This window comes from Myotis brandtii, unplaced genomic scaffold, assembly GCF_000412655.1.
Source record: "Myotis brandtii unplaced genomic scaffold, ASM41265v1 scaffold70, whole genome shotgun sequence".
NCBI classification, from domain to species: domain Eukaryota; kingdom Metazoa; phylum Chordata; class Mammalia; order Chiroptera; family Vespertilionidae; genus Myotis; species Myotis brandtii.
This window is the reverse complement of record NW_005370741.1, coordinates 546,594-562,026: the sequence shown is the minus strand read 5'-3', so window position 1 is coordinate 562,026 and position 15,433 is coordinate 546,594. Positions and strand designations below refer to the sequence as shown.

General features: G+C 47.2%; 2 protein-coding genes across 3 annotated transcripts in view; both read right to left on the bottom strand.

Annotated features, from left to right (window-relative positions):
- LOC102258191 (LIM domain-containing protein ajuba-like) overlaps nucleotides 1–973 on the bottom strand; it is a 2,567-nt gene extending 1,594 nt beyond the window's left edge. Inside the window, exon 1 of the mRNA XM_014529937.1 lies at nucleotides 4–973. Coding sequence (XP_014385423.1) covers nucleotides 4–424 — 421 coding nt within the window. The 5' untranslated portion in view covers nucleotides 425–973. The remainder of the gene's footprint in view (nucleotides 1–3) is intronic.
- A 3,189-nt stretch (nucleotides 974–4,162) lies between these two features.
- The window catches only part of LOC102256969 (chromosome unknown open reading frame, human C14orf93), a 19,462-nt gene continuing 8,191 nt past the window's right edge, over nucleotides 4,163–15,433 (bottom strand). The window contains exons 2-7 of one of the 2 annotated variants that reach the window (XM_005882244.2): nucleotides 13,856–14,878; nucleotides 11,438–11,758; nucleotides 7,493–7,554; nucleotides 7,161–7,264; nucleotides 5,181–5,293; nucleotides 4,163–4,901 (exon numbers count right to left, since the gene is read on the bottom strand). In XM_005882244.2, the coding sequence (XP_005882306.1) occupies nucleotides 4,482–4,901; nucleotides 5,181–5,293; nucleotides 7,161–7,264; nucleotides 7,493–7,554; nucleotides 11,438–11,758; nucleotides 13,856–14,449 (1,614 nt within the window). In that variant the 5' untranslated portion in view covers nucleotides 14,450–14,878 and the 3' untranslated portion in view covers nucleotides 4,163–4,481. The remainder of the gene's footprint in view (nucleotides 4,902–5,180; nucleotides 5,294–7,160; nucleotides 7,265–7,492; nucleotides 7,555–11,437; nucleotides 11,759–13,855; nucleotides 14,879–15,433) is intronic. The other variant, XM_005882247.2, reaches the window with a different exon arrangement.

Sequence of the window (15,433 nt, the reverse complement as noted above, 5' to 3'; positions counted from 1 at the left end):
TGCTCGCGTCGCTGGCGGAGCTACTGGCGAAACTGGAGCGGGGGCTGAGGGCTGGGGCCGTGGTCTCCAACCGAAAGTCTGGGGTCAGTGACTGAGGTAGAGGCAAGGCCCGGGTGGGAGCCGGCCCCCCGGGAAAGGAGCCCTCGTAGCGCTGCGCCTCAAAGGAGCCGCGCGGGTTGCGCTCAGCGTCCAGGGGTCCTTGCTCCCGGGCTGGATCCAGCGGCTCATCCCCAGGTCCCCCGGTAGCTCCACGGGGCCCTGATTTCCTCGGTCCCCCCGACCCACTCAGGCGCCCTTTGCCCGGCCCGGGGGTCCCATCAGACCGGCTAGATTCACCCTTTCTGCGGCCGAACTTAGCGCTGCCCGAGTCCGAGAGTCTTAACTTCTCAAACAGGCGACTGGCTTTCTCTCCCAACCGCTCCATGCCCTCGGGCCTGGGGCCTCCAGCCCCCTCCCCGCCCCGCACCCAGCAGCCTCTCGGCCCCCGCTTCTCTTTGCCTGCGGCCGGGCTCCGGTTCCCCGGGGGCACGGAGTAGGCACAACGGTTTAGCGGGCGGCCCCGATGCCCGGCGCCAGGAATCCCCCAGCATCCCCCGGCAGGAGGGGCTGCGGACCCCCGCGCATCAGGGGCTGAGCAGGCTGGGAGGGCCTACGGCTGTCGCGTCCGCAGGTCTATCTGTCCACGCGTCGACTTGCCCGGCCGCCCCGCTGCTCCCGGCCCCCGCCCCCCTCGCTCTCACACTCAGCACGGACGGAACTTCTCTCCCAAACTTTTGTCTGCCTGGCCGGATCTACTTTCCGAGAGGGGCGGAGCACCGAGCGAAGGAGAAACGGGGGTGTCTGCGCAGGGATCTCTGCTGCGCGGAATGGGGCGGTGGGAGCTGGTAGTCACTGTCCTGGAGGTGGATATTCGCCGCCAGGAGAGGAGAGGAGGGCAAGTTCGGGAAGTTGCTCCTGCATCACTCGATGACTGGGACAGGGAAAAGTTGGGGTGGGACTCTTTGTTTGCAGTTGGAATGCGCGGAGGGGCACGGTGGAATGTCCTGGTCTAGAACGGGGCGACGCGAGGCATGCTCTGTGCAAACACCACTTTGTTCCTAGTGTGGGGACTGGGAGAGATGAAGAGAGACTGATTGAGACAGGGAGGGATCCGTAAAGAGGAAGACAGGGAAAAAGAAGAAAGGTAGGTACATACAGAGTTTCAGAGACGCCGCCGTAGTGTCCAGAAAGGCGAGGAAGCCCATGGAGAGAGGTGGTGGAAGACAGGTAGCGAAAGAAAAGGGAGCAAAGGAGGTTGAGGGTGGTGCAGAGACCGAAGGAGGAATAGACTAAGAAAAAGACAAATTTGTGCAAGTCCAGAGAGAATGAGAGATAAAGAGATAAACTGTAATAAAAAGACACCACTTCCTGAACCCAAAGCTCTGTTTAAGAAGGGAAGGAACTTTAGTGTCTATGTAAAAGGAGGAAAAGGTTTGGAACTAATCTCAAACTTCAGATTAGGACAGATAGACAGACACCCCCTGGTGTTGGGAAATGAAATTTTTTAGCAAATATTTCAGGTGACTATGGGATAGAAGGTCTGGTTTTAGGGCTAGCGAATGCCCCCTCGCCCCCCCCCCCTTTGGTTGGCCCACAGGAGATTGGCGATAAAGAGTAAGTATTAAGAGGAAGAAAAGTAATGTCATTTAAAGGAGTTAGCAAGTGAAAATGATCAGGGTGGAAAAGAAAAAGAGGCTGATATTGGCCATACTAGAAGGATCAAGAATAAGAAAAAGAAGAAACCATGGTTGAAGCTAAACATATCCAGTTAAATACCCACCAACTGATTTTGCCCAGACTAACACATCAGGGGCAAGGGATGGAGGAAGTAAATGGAGAAGGAAAATGACTCCTTTGTATTTAGATAGAAAACGAATCATGCAAACAAATCATGCATATTATTTTTGTCTCAACATTTTGAACACCTTTTATAATCTTAGTGTAGCCTTAGGGAATGGGAAAGAAAAGGGGGTTAATATCTTTGGGGAAATTAATTTGGTACAAACTATTTGGCTTCTTTGTCCTAGCTGCATTGTTTCCCTGACCTCATCTCTCCTGAGAATCAGCTTCTCTGTTTGCCTGGTCAGGCTTACAGCTTTTCTCTGATCCAGAAGAGAGTTTACTATCAGACTGGAAGCAAGGAGGACTGAAAGCATTAGTAATAGAGGGGAGCTATCAGATTGCATCCAGAACTTGCTGTGAGCGACATCTTCAGAATTAACCATACGTCTCTCCTTTCCTGTCTCCAAATGGGGAAGGAGAACCTGAATTCTTCCTCCCAGTTATTTACACCCAAAATACCTGAACAGCCTCTAATATTTGGAAGCTTTGCTCCTTTGGGGTGAGGATGAGAGAGTAAATCTTATGGAAGGTTGAAAAGCCATTAAAGGAGGCCCTCCCAGGAGTTGGTGGTGGCAGCAGTGAGCACAGTTGGAATCAACGACCTGCATTTTCAGGGGATCATAGGAAGCGGGCGAGAGGTACACTGAGATAGCATGCTCCCATAGGGCTCACAACCTCAGGGTAACCAGTCATTAGTTTAAACTGGAGTCAGGAGCTCCACAGGCCCTATTTTCCATCCCAAAGACTTTAATTAAGGTCTATATATACACAAATGACTGCCAAATCCGTATCTCTAGCCCAGACTTTCTTGGATTTAAAAAATCTGAGTACGAGTATCTACTTGGTTATCTCAAAGGCATACAACACCCTAAACTGACCCCACCTTCCCTGCGTCCTGAAACGGGCTCCTCCAGCATTCCCTGAGTAAATGGCATCCTTAACCACTTAGCTGCTTAAGCCAGAAACCTAAACATCAATCTTATGTCCTCCTCCCTTAATCTCAAATCAACTAAGTCCTAGCACCAAGTCCAATCAATTCTGCTTCCTAAATATCTTTCAAATCTGCCCTCCCTTCATCACCCGTGTGTCTCTCGGGCCACCATCTTTTCTCCCCAGATCCACTGCAAGAGTCTCACTGCCAAGGCTTTCCCCTTCCAAGCCATCTCGTAACCCAAGGTCAAGTGATTCTTCTAAAACACAGAGCTGGAGGGGGCGGGGGGACTGGGGTAAAACACAGAACTGACCAACTCATTTCCCTCCTTAAAACCTTACAATGACTGATCATTGCCCTTGAACTGAAGTCTGAACTCTTTAAGATATTTTACAAGGTTTTTCTATCTCTCCAGCCTCTTCTTCTCAGCATCATCCCCTCCAAATGTTCTGTAGAAGTGTATCTTGTCTGTGCTCTCTAGTACCCGCTGCTCCTTATGTTTGGAACACTCTCCTGGCCTCCCTTCCCCCATCTTTCCTTTCAGGTATCAGTTTAAACACCCCTCTGAGAAGCCTTTCCAGACCACCAGCATAGGTTAGCTACCCCTGCTGTATCCTGCCAGTGCACCCTACAGTCCCTCATCACTCTTAGCACTATTTATTCCACTGCCTACTTAACTGCCTGGTTTTCTGACTAGATAATAAAACCTTAGATCAGCATCTACTTTGATCAACATTGTGTCTATAGCACAGTATCTGACACCTAGTAAGCAATCAATGTTTGTTATATGGATGACTGACTAGAAAGCCATTTTTACTTCTCAATCTATTCAAAATGCATACATTTTGTGTGCTGGTGTGTGCATGCACACTTGCGCGTGCGCGCACACACACACACACATGCGCGCGCGCGCGCACACACACACACACACACACACACCTTCCTCAAAATACAGTTAGGCTGACAAGATTAAGAAATAGCTACAGAGCCCTATATATGCACACAGTGGTAGAGCGGGTGCCAGTGATACATGGGAACTCTTTTAGCCTTAATTTCCACATGTGTAAGATGAGAATAATAAAATCTGCTTTATATAATTTAATAAAGCTATTACATCTAAATCCTAATTCCCAAAAAGGGATGGAGCCCCAGTTCTTCTCAGAAGAATCAAAGACTGAAACTGCCCACCAGGTGGCAGTATTACCCTGGACTGGTTCCGGGTGGCTTCCACTGCAGAGCAAGACCAGCGGTCCTGGGGAAGCAGAAGGTGCAATCAGAGCTGCTTCCCCAGAGCTTTGAGTGAAACCCGAAAAATAACAAAACAAAACAAAAAACTCAGAGACCCGGGCATATGTTGAGAAGGCCTCGTGTTTCTTAGACCCATCCTCCTCCTCCTCTCATCCCCGGCTCTTCTGAGGCATTGTTTATGCTTAGGAACAAGCACTTTCTGGCTTGCCATTCACAATGGGGGGACTTTCCCCCTTTCAGAGAAGTCCTTTGATCCCACCGGAGCTGCCAGCTTTCATTTCCAGTGGGGGCTGTGTTAAGAACAGAGGCAGACTTGCTTTCTCAGGCTGCAGAGGACATCTCATTCTTCTGGGAAGCCCAATAGGCCTGGCTCTGGGACATGGGAAGTGGCAGAAGCCAGAGATACTCTTGGTTATAGATTTCACTCATCCTTTTCCACCTTGACTTCAATAAATGAATTCAAGTCAGGACAGCAGGTTTTATGGGACTGGTCAAAAGATAGGGAGACAGGTCCATTTTCATCACCTCCCTCATCTTCTTCTTCTTGGAAATTAGGATTATAAAGTTCTGGTGGAAGGAGCTGGGCCTCAGCAGAGGGTAATCGGTCTGAGGGAGGCCCATATATACGGTTGGCTTTAGTGCCATGCTTAGAGTTGGCATCCAGATGGTAGCAGAGCTCTGTGAGGCGCTGGGCCCGGAAACGGGGAGGCCTGGCTACCCAGACACCTGGCTCATTAAGACTGTCCTCTTCATCTGACATCAGCTCTTCTGTCACATCCTTCCACAGGCGTTGTTCCTCAGGTCCAAAATGCCTCATGATACTGGATCGGTTGGCAAAAAGCTATAGTAGGAGCCCAGGACAGAGATTAGGGAGAGAAAAAAACTGTGGATTAGGTTTGGGGAGAGGGTTTGTGTAGGAGGAAGTCTGTGTAAAATCTGTGCCTGAGAGAACCCAAGCCCCCAAGTGAAATCTTAGAACTGGCTCACCCTCCTCCTCCTCTATCTGCCTACATTATTCACTCTCAACTCTCTTCTTAGATGCCATGACCTCTGGCCCTTCCCACTGGTGCTTATTAGGGTTTAGAGTTTAGCATCTTGAAAGGAAGGCCTAGAAACCTACCCGGTATCTGCGACTTCGGAGTTTCTTCTCCTCTTTTTCCTTCATTCCTTTAAAGGGGTTCAGGGAGTTGCGGTACTCACGCCTCTTAGTAAGGAAGTAGGCTACACAGGCTCCTGTCAGGGAGAGAGAAGGGAGGGACCAAAGAGCAGTGGTTCTCAGCCCTTTGTTCTGCCCTAACACTACTGGATGGGAGGGTATCACTATTAAATTAATTAATAGTAAACGAATTTTTTAAAAATCCACTATTTTTTATATTTTCTCTAGTATAATTGATGAAAATTAATTATTCATAATTTTGACTTAGTATTAATGAAAACTAAATCACCCACCTATAATTTTATACATTGAATATTTGGAATAATTTCCAGAGACTAGCTTCTGTCTCCATGCATTTCAAACCTTGCTTGTCCTCAACTACTCATGTATTTCCAGTGTTGTTCCCCATCGTACACATTCATATTGTGATACCAGCTCTGTTCCTGCACCATTCTGGAGGCTGGGAAGTTCAAGGTCATGGTACTGGCAGATTTCATGTCTGGCAAGAGCCCACTTCCTGGTTCATATGTTTTTTTTGTCTTCTCACTATGTCCTCACATGACAGAAGGGCACCACTATTTTCAAAACCTCCTCTTAGGTTTAGCTCTCCCTGCCTGCATCATTCTCTAACACTAACTCCTCTGGAGAGTTAAGTACTGGAAAAAGAAAACTCCAATGTTTTTGTAACTCCTTTCCCCCTTCTCCAATTAAACTAACCCCTATTCTACTCTGCTGATAGTGGATTACAAGTGCTTTCTTTAAAAAAATTTTTTTTCCTTGCCCAAGGATATTTTTTTTCCATTGATTTTTAGGGAGAGTGGAAGAGAGAGGGAAAGACAGAGAGAAACATCGATGTGAGAGAAGAGCCCCAACCAGGCCAGGGAGGAGCCTGCAACCAAGGTATGTGCCCCCGACTAGAATCAAACCCAGGATCTCTGGTCTGCAGGCCGACGCTCTAGCCACTGAGCCAAACTGGCCTGGGCTCAGTGCTTTCTTTTTTTTTTTGTAAAAAGGTTTTATTTGTCACTTATTCACCTTATCTCAGTTATGCCATTTTGGCATGTACAGTGACAGTCCCTGGAAGCTGGGGTCAGTCCCACCCACCATGTTCATTAACAGACCACAGGCCACGTGCCTGAGTATCAGGGTCCCACTGATGGTTAGAGGCTGCAGGCAGGGGCTGTGAGGGGAGGGGGGTTGGGGAGTGAGCAGGGCTCGAGCCCAGGAGCCTGCCGACTGCTGCCCTGGTGTCAGAGGCCATGGCATTCCCCAGGGTGGGGCCAAGCAGACCAGAGTAGATGTCAGGTCTCTGCTCAGGACTGGGCTGACAAAGCTACATGTGATGTGGGATGCCCTGGACTGGGGCGGACAGAGCCACCAGGCCCATCCTGGTTCTGCGGCTGATTTGCTGGTTAGTTTTACGCAAGTTGCTTCTCATCTCTTGGTCTGTCTGTTTTCTGGTTAGCACTGCCAGTGAGAACTCTGAGGAGTCCTCCTGACTCAGACAGGTGTCAGGTTCCCAACTCTACTGAATTATGACATTGGCTTTCTTCAGCAGAAGTGTTCTCAATGCTTCAGGGTTAGCTACAGACAAATAACAGAAGAGCAAGCAAAATAGAAAGCCCAGGACATTAAACTCAGGGACAAAAGGGCTGGCCTGGATTCTGATCTCCTTTTCATAACACTGTAGATTCAGGCCTATATAAATATCATGCATAATGGTGTTCTAGCCCTTCCCTTCTCCCATTTTCATTTCAGACAGAGTAGGGGAATAAAAAGGCTGTTAGAAGCAATCCTGTGAATATTGTAGATGAGAAGAAACCAAAAATAATTTTTTTAAACCCACTATTTTCAAATCACCTAAATCATCTCAACTATGCCTCTTCCCCTTTGCCCAGGAACAGGGAGGAAGGATGAAATGGGAGTTCACTTGGTTTTTCTCACCTTTCAGCTCCTTATCAGTGTAATTGTGGGGACTGGTCACCAGCTCCTGCTTGAGCTTTTCCAGAAGGAACTTCACTACTGAAATATTCCAAGAGGATTTGATGCTGCCACAAAGAGAAGAGAGTGAATAAAGCAATCAGCATTTTTGAAACTAGACAAATAGAGATTCCCAGAACTAATCAACTTTGTGATAAATTCCTCCATGGCTGAAAACAGGATATAAGAGGCAATTGTGTATCCAAAGCCTTAGCCTCGTTGTTATATTAGAGCAGCCCCCTCAGCTTCCCTTCCTTGGCAAAGTATGCTGTGACTTTCCCTCAAGTGGATCATACCTTTCAGACCCATTGAATCTCTTGTCATTGGTGATGTGGTTATGCACATTGTGGACCAATTTCTAGGGGAAACAAACAAATAAACAAACACAGAATCAAACCAGGGGTGGATATGATGAAACCCTCCTCTGGTTCCTATGCATTGTCCCCATACAGTTCTCTACCTTTCTGTCTACCTTTCTGTCAATGTCCTTTCTTAGCCAGAGAACCTATCCAAGTTAGTATTTCTAATGCCCTCCCCTTCAATTAATTTGTATGAAGACTCCAAGATCATCCCTGGCCTTGCTTCTGCTCCTAAGGAATATGATCACTAGAGCAGAGGGTCTCAGACATTTCCACAAACATACTCCCAATAGCAAGGAGAGAACAGATACACATCAGGGCTACTATAAGGGGAAATTTCTTGAAGCCACCTACTCTTGCAATTTTTAAAAATTTCTTGACAATATATCTGTATTTCTTTTAATACAAAAATATCTGTCTGGTGTAGCTCAGTGGTTGAGCATCAACCTATGAACCAAGAGGTCACGGTTCGATTCCCAGTCTAGGCACATGCCTGGTTGTGGACTCAATCCCCAGTAAAGGGGGGAGGGGGGGGCGCGTGCAGGAAGCAGCTGATCAATGATTCTCTCTCATCATGGATGTTTCTCTCTCTCCCTATCTTTCTCTCAATAAAAATATACTTTTAAAAATATCTTCCAAATTTTTCTAGTAAAATTGATGATCCAGGAAAATGTTCCAGGTATAAACCTTTGTACATTACCACCAATTTCAGGGGTACCCACACCATGGTCTGAAAAACACAAACCTAGAATAATAGAAATGTGAAGTGGAAAGGTCCCTTTCACATCATTAAACAGGCTGTCTTTCAGCTTTGCTTATACACCTTTAATGACGGGTCCTCACTGGTTTTTTAATTGATTTATTCTACTGTTGAACATTTCAATTAAAAAATTTTGCCTTAGATGCTCCAAAATCTGACCCATTTTGACCATAATAGCACCTGAAATATTTGAAGACACCTTTCATGAACTCCCAAAGTCTTCTCTTACCCAGTCTAAATACCCCACATCCTTCAGCCATTCCTCGTGACAGAGTTCCCAGACAGACTTGTCATGAAACTATGAGGATCTTTGGTTTGCTAGTGTCTCTCTTACAACGTGGCACTTGGAACCAAATCTAACTCATCAGTTGAGGTCTGGCCAAAGGGAGCATTACTTCCCCGAGTGGAACTCTACCCTTCTAGGAATGAAACCCAAGATGGTGTTACTTTTCTTAGCAACCCCATCCCTACTCACAGTGTCATAGCATTCATTCACAGTGAACCTGTAGTCAAGTTCATTTTTCACATGGATTAATTATCTTTACCATTCTGCAGATTTTTAAAAAATTTTAATGTAGGATTTTAAATTTCTTCCTATTAAATTTAGTTGTTTTTCTGATTATATTTTCATCCGAAGCTCTCACAGTTAATGGATGTTACCCAGTTCTGAGTTGATGGACTCATATCCTGACCTCAAAACTTCAATTTCATATTCAGAAATGCCCAATTTACCCTTCTACCTCTATGGCTGATTGACCATATCAAGTTAGGAAATTACTGTTAATTCTTTGTGGCTATGATCTCCACTCTATGAAAAAGACTATTATACTAGCTTCATATTTGATAGAGTTATTTTACCTCTTAGAAGTCCAAACTTAAGGAATCACAGGGAGATGTGAGAATGCTTCATAAAGAAATTGAAAGAATTGCAAAAGAAGAAAGAAAAAAAAAGTTACCTAGTTTCCAATTCAAGTGGCTTGGAAGAGATGAGCTGATAAAAAACCAGGCTTGAAGTGGAAAGGGAAAATATTCTAGACAATAGTATTAAAACTTATGTAAAGGCTGCTGGCTAAAAATAAATGGCTTTCCACAAGGGGTGGTTGGGATGTACAACATTCCAAGGAATTAAGTGTTCTGGTTTGGTTCTTTTGGATCCCTAGAAGCAATCCACAGAATAGTGAAGATCTGCAACTATCTCTCTCCCTGTAAACCCAGTCTTGCACAAGGACATTTTAAATCGTCTTCTGGGATGGGCAGCAAACTTCCCTGACTGGTCCTCTATATCAGTACTTTGCAAGTACTGTAATGAGTGAGCATACTGCACCCCCAGAAGGTCTGCTGTTCACCAGGCTTTCCAAAGGGCAGGGAGAAGCCAGGCCTCGACACTGAACCTCTAACTGGAGGCAGGAGAGTAATGGAAGTGACAGAAAAAAAAATCCTCATTTTATGCAAATTAGAATTATCATACATTTACTCGTAACTTATAAACACTATGAAGTTTGGGGAAATCCCTTGAAATGCCTCCATTTCTATCCCTGGCAGCAAAAGTGGACCTCTTGGGTCAGAAATCCATGACTAAGAAATTATACTCATTCCCTATTCTTGATAAGTGAGCAGATATCCCCGAACATAACCAAGATTTGAAATGAAGGTTAGAAACCAGTTAAAACTGATTATGGTGTCTTCCTTCCTATGGAAAATCCCTCAATGTAAAAACAAATCAAATGAAAGGGAGAATAAGGTAGGCTCTCTTAGGAAAAGGAAAAGGAAGAAAGAAGTAATGTAAATAAAGGAGGTATTAATTGTTTTCAATCTTTGCTAAGACTAACAAGAAGACATGGGCAATACTATATATTGTGGTAAGACTTTGGTTGGATGTGAGTGGTGATCTCTACTCCTAACCGGAACTCTCCAGTTACCTCATTAGCCATTATCCATGGCGTGGAAATCCATTATAGTCAATACGAACATTATATGGCTAAAGAACACCCCCATGGTTATCAGAAAGATGTTTTTGGACACAGATCCAAAGGACTATGGTCACCCTAGAACAGGTTTCTCAACCTTGGCCCTATTGACATTTTAGGCCCGATAGCTGTGCACTGTAGGATGCTGAACCATGCTCCTAGGGCTTTAAGCCATACCATGGCTTTAGACAGAACTGGATCAGGTCAGTACCTTTTCTGCCAAGAGCTCTCAGACTCACTAAACTCCCCAAACTTTTACAACTGAGCTTAGTGCCTAGTGGGCCTCTGCCTCTTCGGGGTTTGGGACCACCTCAGGACACTCTGCCCTTTCTGCCCAAAGGGCCCCCTGCTGCTTACCCCAACACTGGTCATTTGCAGGCAGTTTCCAGTGCCACCCTTCAGTGGCCAAACTGCTCCATCCCTTAAAGATCTTCCCATTAGGATTATTAGATCCCTGAGAGATGTGATATAATGCCCCCCTTTTTATTTCTTTTATTTTTAAAAATATATATATTTTTATTGATTTCAGAGAGGAAGGGAGAATGAGAGAGAGACAGAAACATCAATAATGAGAGAGAATCATTGATCGTCTGCCTCCTGCCTGCCCCACACTGGGGATTGCTCCCACAACCCGAGAATGTGCCCTGACCGGGAGTCAGACTGTGACCTCCTATTTCATAGTTGAGGCTCAACCACTGCGCCACACTAGCCAGGATGCCCCCACTTTTAAATGGAAGATATCAATTTATCTGGAAAAGCCTTAAAAAAGTTCCATTGAGCCCAGCTGGTGTGGCTCAATGGTTGAATGTTGACCCATGAACCAGGAGGTCACCATTCGATTCCAGTCGGGGCACGGGTTACGTGCAGGAGGCAGCCAATCAATTATCCTCTCTCATCATTGATGTTTCTCTCTCTCCCTCCCTCTCCTTCCTCTCTGAAATCAATAAAAAAAAATTATATTTTTTAAAAGTACCATTGATAGGTGGGGGACTGCCTAACCCTAGAGCTCTGGAACAATCTCCTTCTTGCCCCTCCCACTCCAGTAAGATTCAGGACACCATGCATTCAATATGGGAAGTTTAAAATCAACCCACACTTTACTCTTCATTTATCTTTCCATCTGAAGAAAAGTTCATAGAAACGGAGCTCACTCACAGAGAGTACCAGATCCCGCTTGCGCCTGGAGTTCTTCTGCCCACTCCCTCTGGTCCTGCAGGGGGAAGCAGTAAACCCTAGAGAGTGTGTCAGCTCCCCAGCTCCCCCTGGGCCTGCCTCTTCCAAGGCACCTTCCAGCGCAGCAGCAGCACTGAGCATGTCCTCGGGGCGAGGCAGTGGCAGCTTGACTCCATTTTCTGGCCCTGTCTCTGAAGTTGCCCGCTGGATAGCCAGTTGTGTGGCTGGTGAGAGCTGCTTGGCATAAGCAGAGACCAGCACCCGCTGTACTGCACCCTCAGAGGCCACATAATCATCCACCAGCTAAGAACATAAAAAAGAATAGCCTATTAGCCAGCCAGGCTGAGGGGAACCTTGTTAACCATCAATCTTTGGCCAAGGATAATGAACAGAGAGTGGAAAGCAGGGGGGGAATCTAGCACAGTCTTTAATGGTCAATGGCTTGTTTCTCTGGGCCTCCAATAAGAGTGTTGGGCAAATATTTCTGTGTGTGCAGGGCTTCTCATGTTGGATCATTACCATAGGACTGATTACAAGGATAAGGCATGTTTCTGATGCTCTATCTGTGACGGTTCACTTATTATTTGCTCTTGGGCATAAGAACTGTAGGTAGGTAAGTATTTTGTCTAAAAGGGATTGGGGGAGGAAGTGATGACAAGAAAGGAAAACCAAGAGAAGGAACAAGAAAATAAAATGGTAATAATAATAGAGAGGAAAACGGGAGAAAAAATGGGAGCAAAGGAGGGAGATACAGAGTCAGAAATCTCTAGAGAGGCTGGCACCAACCCCCCCCCCCCCCCCCATTCCTTTGTGGGGCCAGTCTGTGCCCTCACCTTCACCCTGCCTTGGTCACATCCAACTCTCACTGCCTTGACATCTACTTGCCTGCCTGTGCCCTCATTCAAGGACATACAGGGCAGGGAAAGGAAGGAGGGAGGAAGGGAAAGAGGGAAGAAGGAGGGTGGATTTCTGCAGCCAAGAAAACTAAACAGTGAAAGTGGGGGTGGGGGACACAGAAAGAAGTGGGGGAGGAGGCTGAGATTTATAGACCTGTGAGCTGCTTTTTGCGCTGGGAAATGTAATTCCATCCTGTCGGCTTGGAAGCCTTCCCTGCCTGAAGGAACCACAGCTCAGGGTATTGCCTGGCCTGGTACCCTCCTGCTTCCTACCACCTTCCCAATTCCTCCTCCTGCAGCCCCAAACCACTGACAGTCCTGGCCAGGCACAACCTGGGGACAGCAGTAGTAGCTGTCACCCACCCACATAGCTAGGCCTTTGGGGAGCAGTGACCAGCTGCAGGGTGCACTGGAGGGGGGTTTATACATTCCTTTCTCAGGCCCACAGATGGACTGGGCATAGCATCCCTTCCATCCACCTATGTGTCCTCCTCAACTCTTGACTGGCTGTCTTGGCGGGGAGGAGGAGAAGGGAAAGGGAAGGGGTAGAGGAAGAACCTGGTGGGGGAGTTGACAGACCTCCCGCGGTCTCTCAAGTGGCAGCACATCTGATATTTTCCCATCTCTATGATCTCTACAGTGGCCCCATCTCCTTCTCATACTTCCATGTGTGACATTCTGCAGTTTTCACTTTCCTCAGCCAGGATTTGCCTGCTCACATGGCCTTGAGCAGTAAAGAAACTGAAATAGCACGAAGTACTTCAGTGTCTTTTCCTACTCACAAACGTGCTCGCTTGCCTCCCCCTCTCCTTACCTATTCTCTTACTGTTAACTCTTAGTGACCCGCTTCTTTTCCTCATTTTATTTCCCTTCCTCTACATTCTTCCCACCTTACCTCATATTCTTCTAGCATAAATTCTCTTTCCATTTAGATTCACCTTTCTTTTCTGTGGTCTTTTTTCACTTTTTCTCCTTCCTCAACCCTTCATTTCCACCTTCCTCTTTCCCTCATCGTCTATTATTTTTGTCCTTCCCCTCTCACTTTTTCCTTCGATCTCTCTTTCTACTTCTGCCTCTCTCCCCTCTCATTCCCATCTCTCTGTACTGATATCCTCTTGGCAAGCAGAGGGCCCGTGATAAAATATAAATGAGCCGTCTGTGCATGGCAGGCATTCTCGCCAGGAGAGGCACAGAGCATGGAGCAGCTGAGACAGCTGTGGGAGAGAAGGTGCCGCACAGCTACTGAGAGGGAGGGAAGGGCACCCCATCACCACACACACCAGAAATGACCTACTGCCACAGAGACTATGGTTCAGGAAGAAACAGGAGTGCTGATTAACCCTGAAGACAAAGGAAACTTGGTACTGTTTCTATTTTATCACACGTACCAACAAAAGAAATGTTGAAGGAGGGGGAAATACAGAAAGAGAGAAAAAAGGAAAAGGCCAGGAAAAGCACTAAGAAGCAACAACACTTGTGTTCTGCTCGGCAGCAATATACTCACGGGATTGAGCACTGGGGCCCCCTCACTGGCAGCCAGGGTGCATCCCGGGAGCCGCACATCTCTCTGAGCAGCTGGGAAGCCCAAAGGGCCAGGCCCTACAGCCAAGGCTGCTCCCAGCTGCTGCTCGATCACCACCTGCACATCGCTGCCCACGCCGTCACCCTCCTCTTCCACGGCAGACACGGTCCTGCAGGCCCCCCCGGGACTCTCCTTGAGAGACCCAGGCTCCTCAAGTGGGGAACCATGTGCCTGGCTGTCCCCGTCTTCATCAGGGGTGGACACTTGGCCTTGCCTCAACTCACCCACTTCCTCCTGGAGACGTTTTAGCAATTCATTGTTGGCCCTGGCAAGACCCAGAGCAGCCTCAGCCAGACCCACTGCCTTATCCACCCGCTGGTAGATAATATGCAGGAGCTGCTCCGAACTGTGAACCGCCAGGCCATGTCCGGTCACTGTGATAGGGGTGCTGGGAGGAGGATTCCCACTCTGAGAGCCTGTGTTGCCCCCACTAGTCTCACTCTTACAGGCACAGCAGCAGCATCTGGCCTCACTGCCACTGGGAGGGGAGAAGAGAATGGTGGCACTGAAGGACATGGCTGACGGAATAAGGAACCACCACGCGCACACTGCTGGACTGCTCCAAGAGGTGTCCCCAGCCGACTGGACTTCACGAGTTTGTAGGAGACACTGGCCTCTTTGGATTCACTTTTCTTTCTCCTGGAGGATGATCAGAGGAGCCTGGGCACCAGGCTGTGTGTTCTGTGAAGGAGCACACAGTTCATGGTTGCTTCTCCTCGTCCTTCAGAGAGAGGGGGGCCTTCTTCTGTCTGCAGATCCTGTGCTCCCCTAGCACAACACACTGGGTGTCACATTCATCCTTTACCGAAAGGGTGGTGCCTACAAAGGCTTTCCTGATGAACACAGTTTCAGAGGGTAGAAGGCATTTTTCCTGCACCCAAGCATGGATCCCCTACCACTCAAACCTAAGGAGCAGAGAGGGGACTGGAAAAAACCCACCAGGATCTGAAAAGATGAGAAGATTAAGGAAGAAAATGTCGATCGGTAATAACAATATTGCACTTTATTGCTTTGACATCATGCCTTAAGGAGTTCAGAACATTTTACATAGGTTATTTCATCCATAGGGCAGCTCTAGGGAACACATGTTACACCAGGTCCAGAGAAGAGACAATATGAAGAAGTTACATATCTTTTTCAAGGTCAGAGGAAGACAGCAGGATCCCGTGATCTATTTTCAACCTAGTGTTTATTTTTCTGAACTGATACCACTTTCTGTTGACATAAAGCATCATAATTCTGTCCTCTCCATAATTTTCATGCAGATGCATTCAGAGGAAGACTCCTAAATAAGAAATATGCTGCCCTGGCTGGTTTTGCTCAGTGATCAGAGCATCAGACCACGAACCGAAGGGTCTTGGGTTCTATTCCCAGTCAAGGACATGTACCTTGGTGGCAGGCTTGATCCCAGGCCCTGGTCGGGGCACATGTGGGAAGTAATCAATCCATGTGTCTCTCTCACATCGACGTTTCTCTCTCTCTCTCTTCCCACCCCACCCC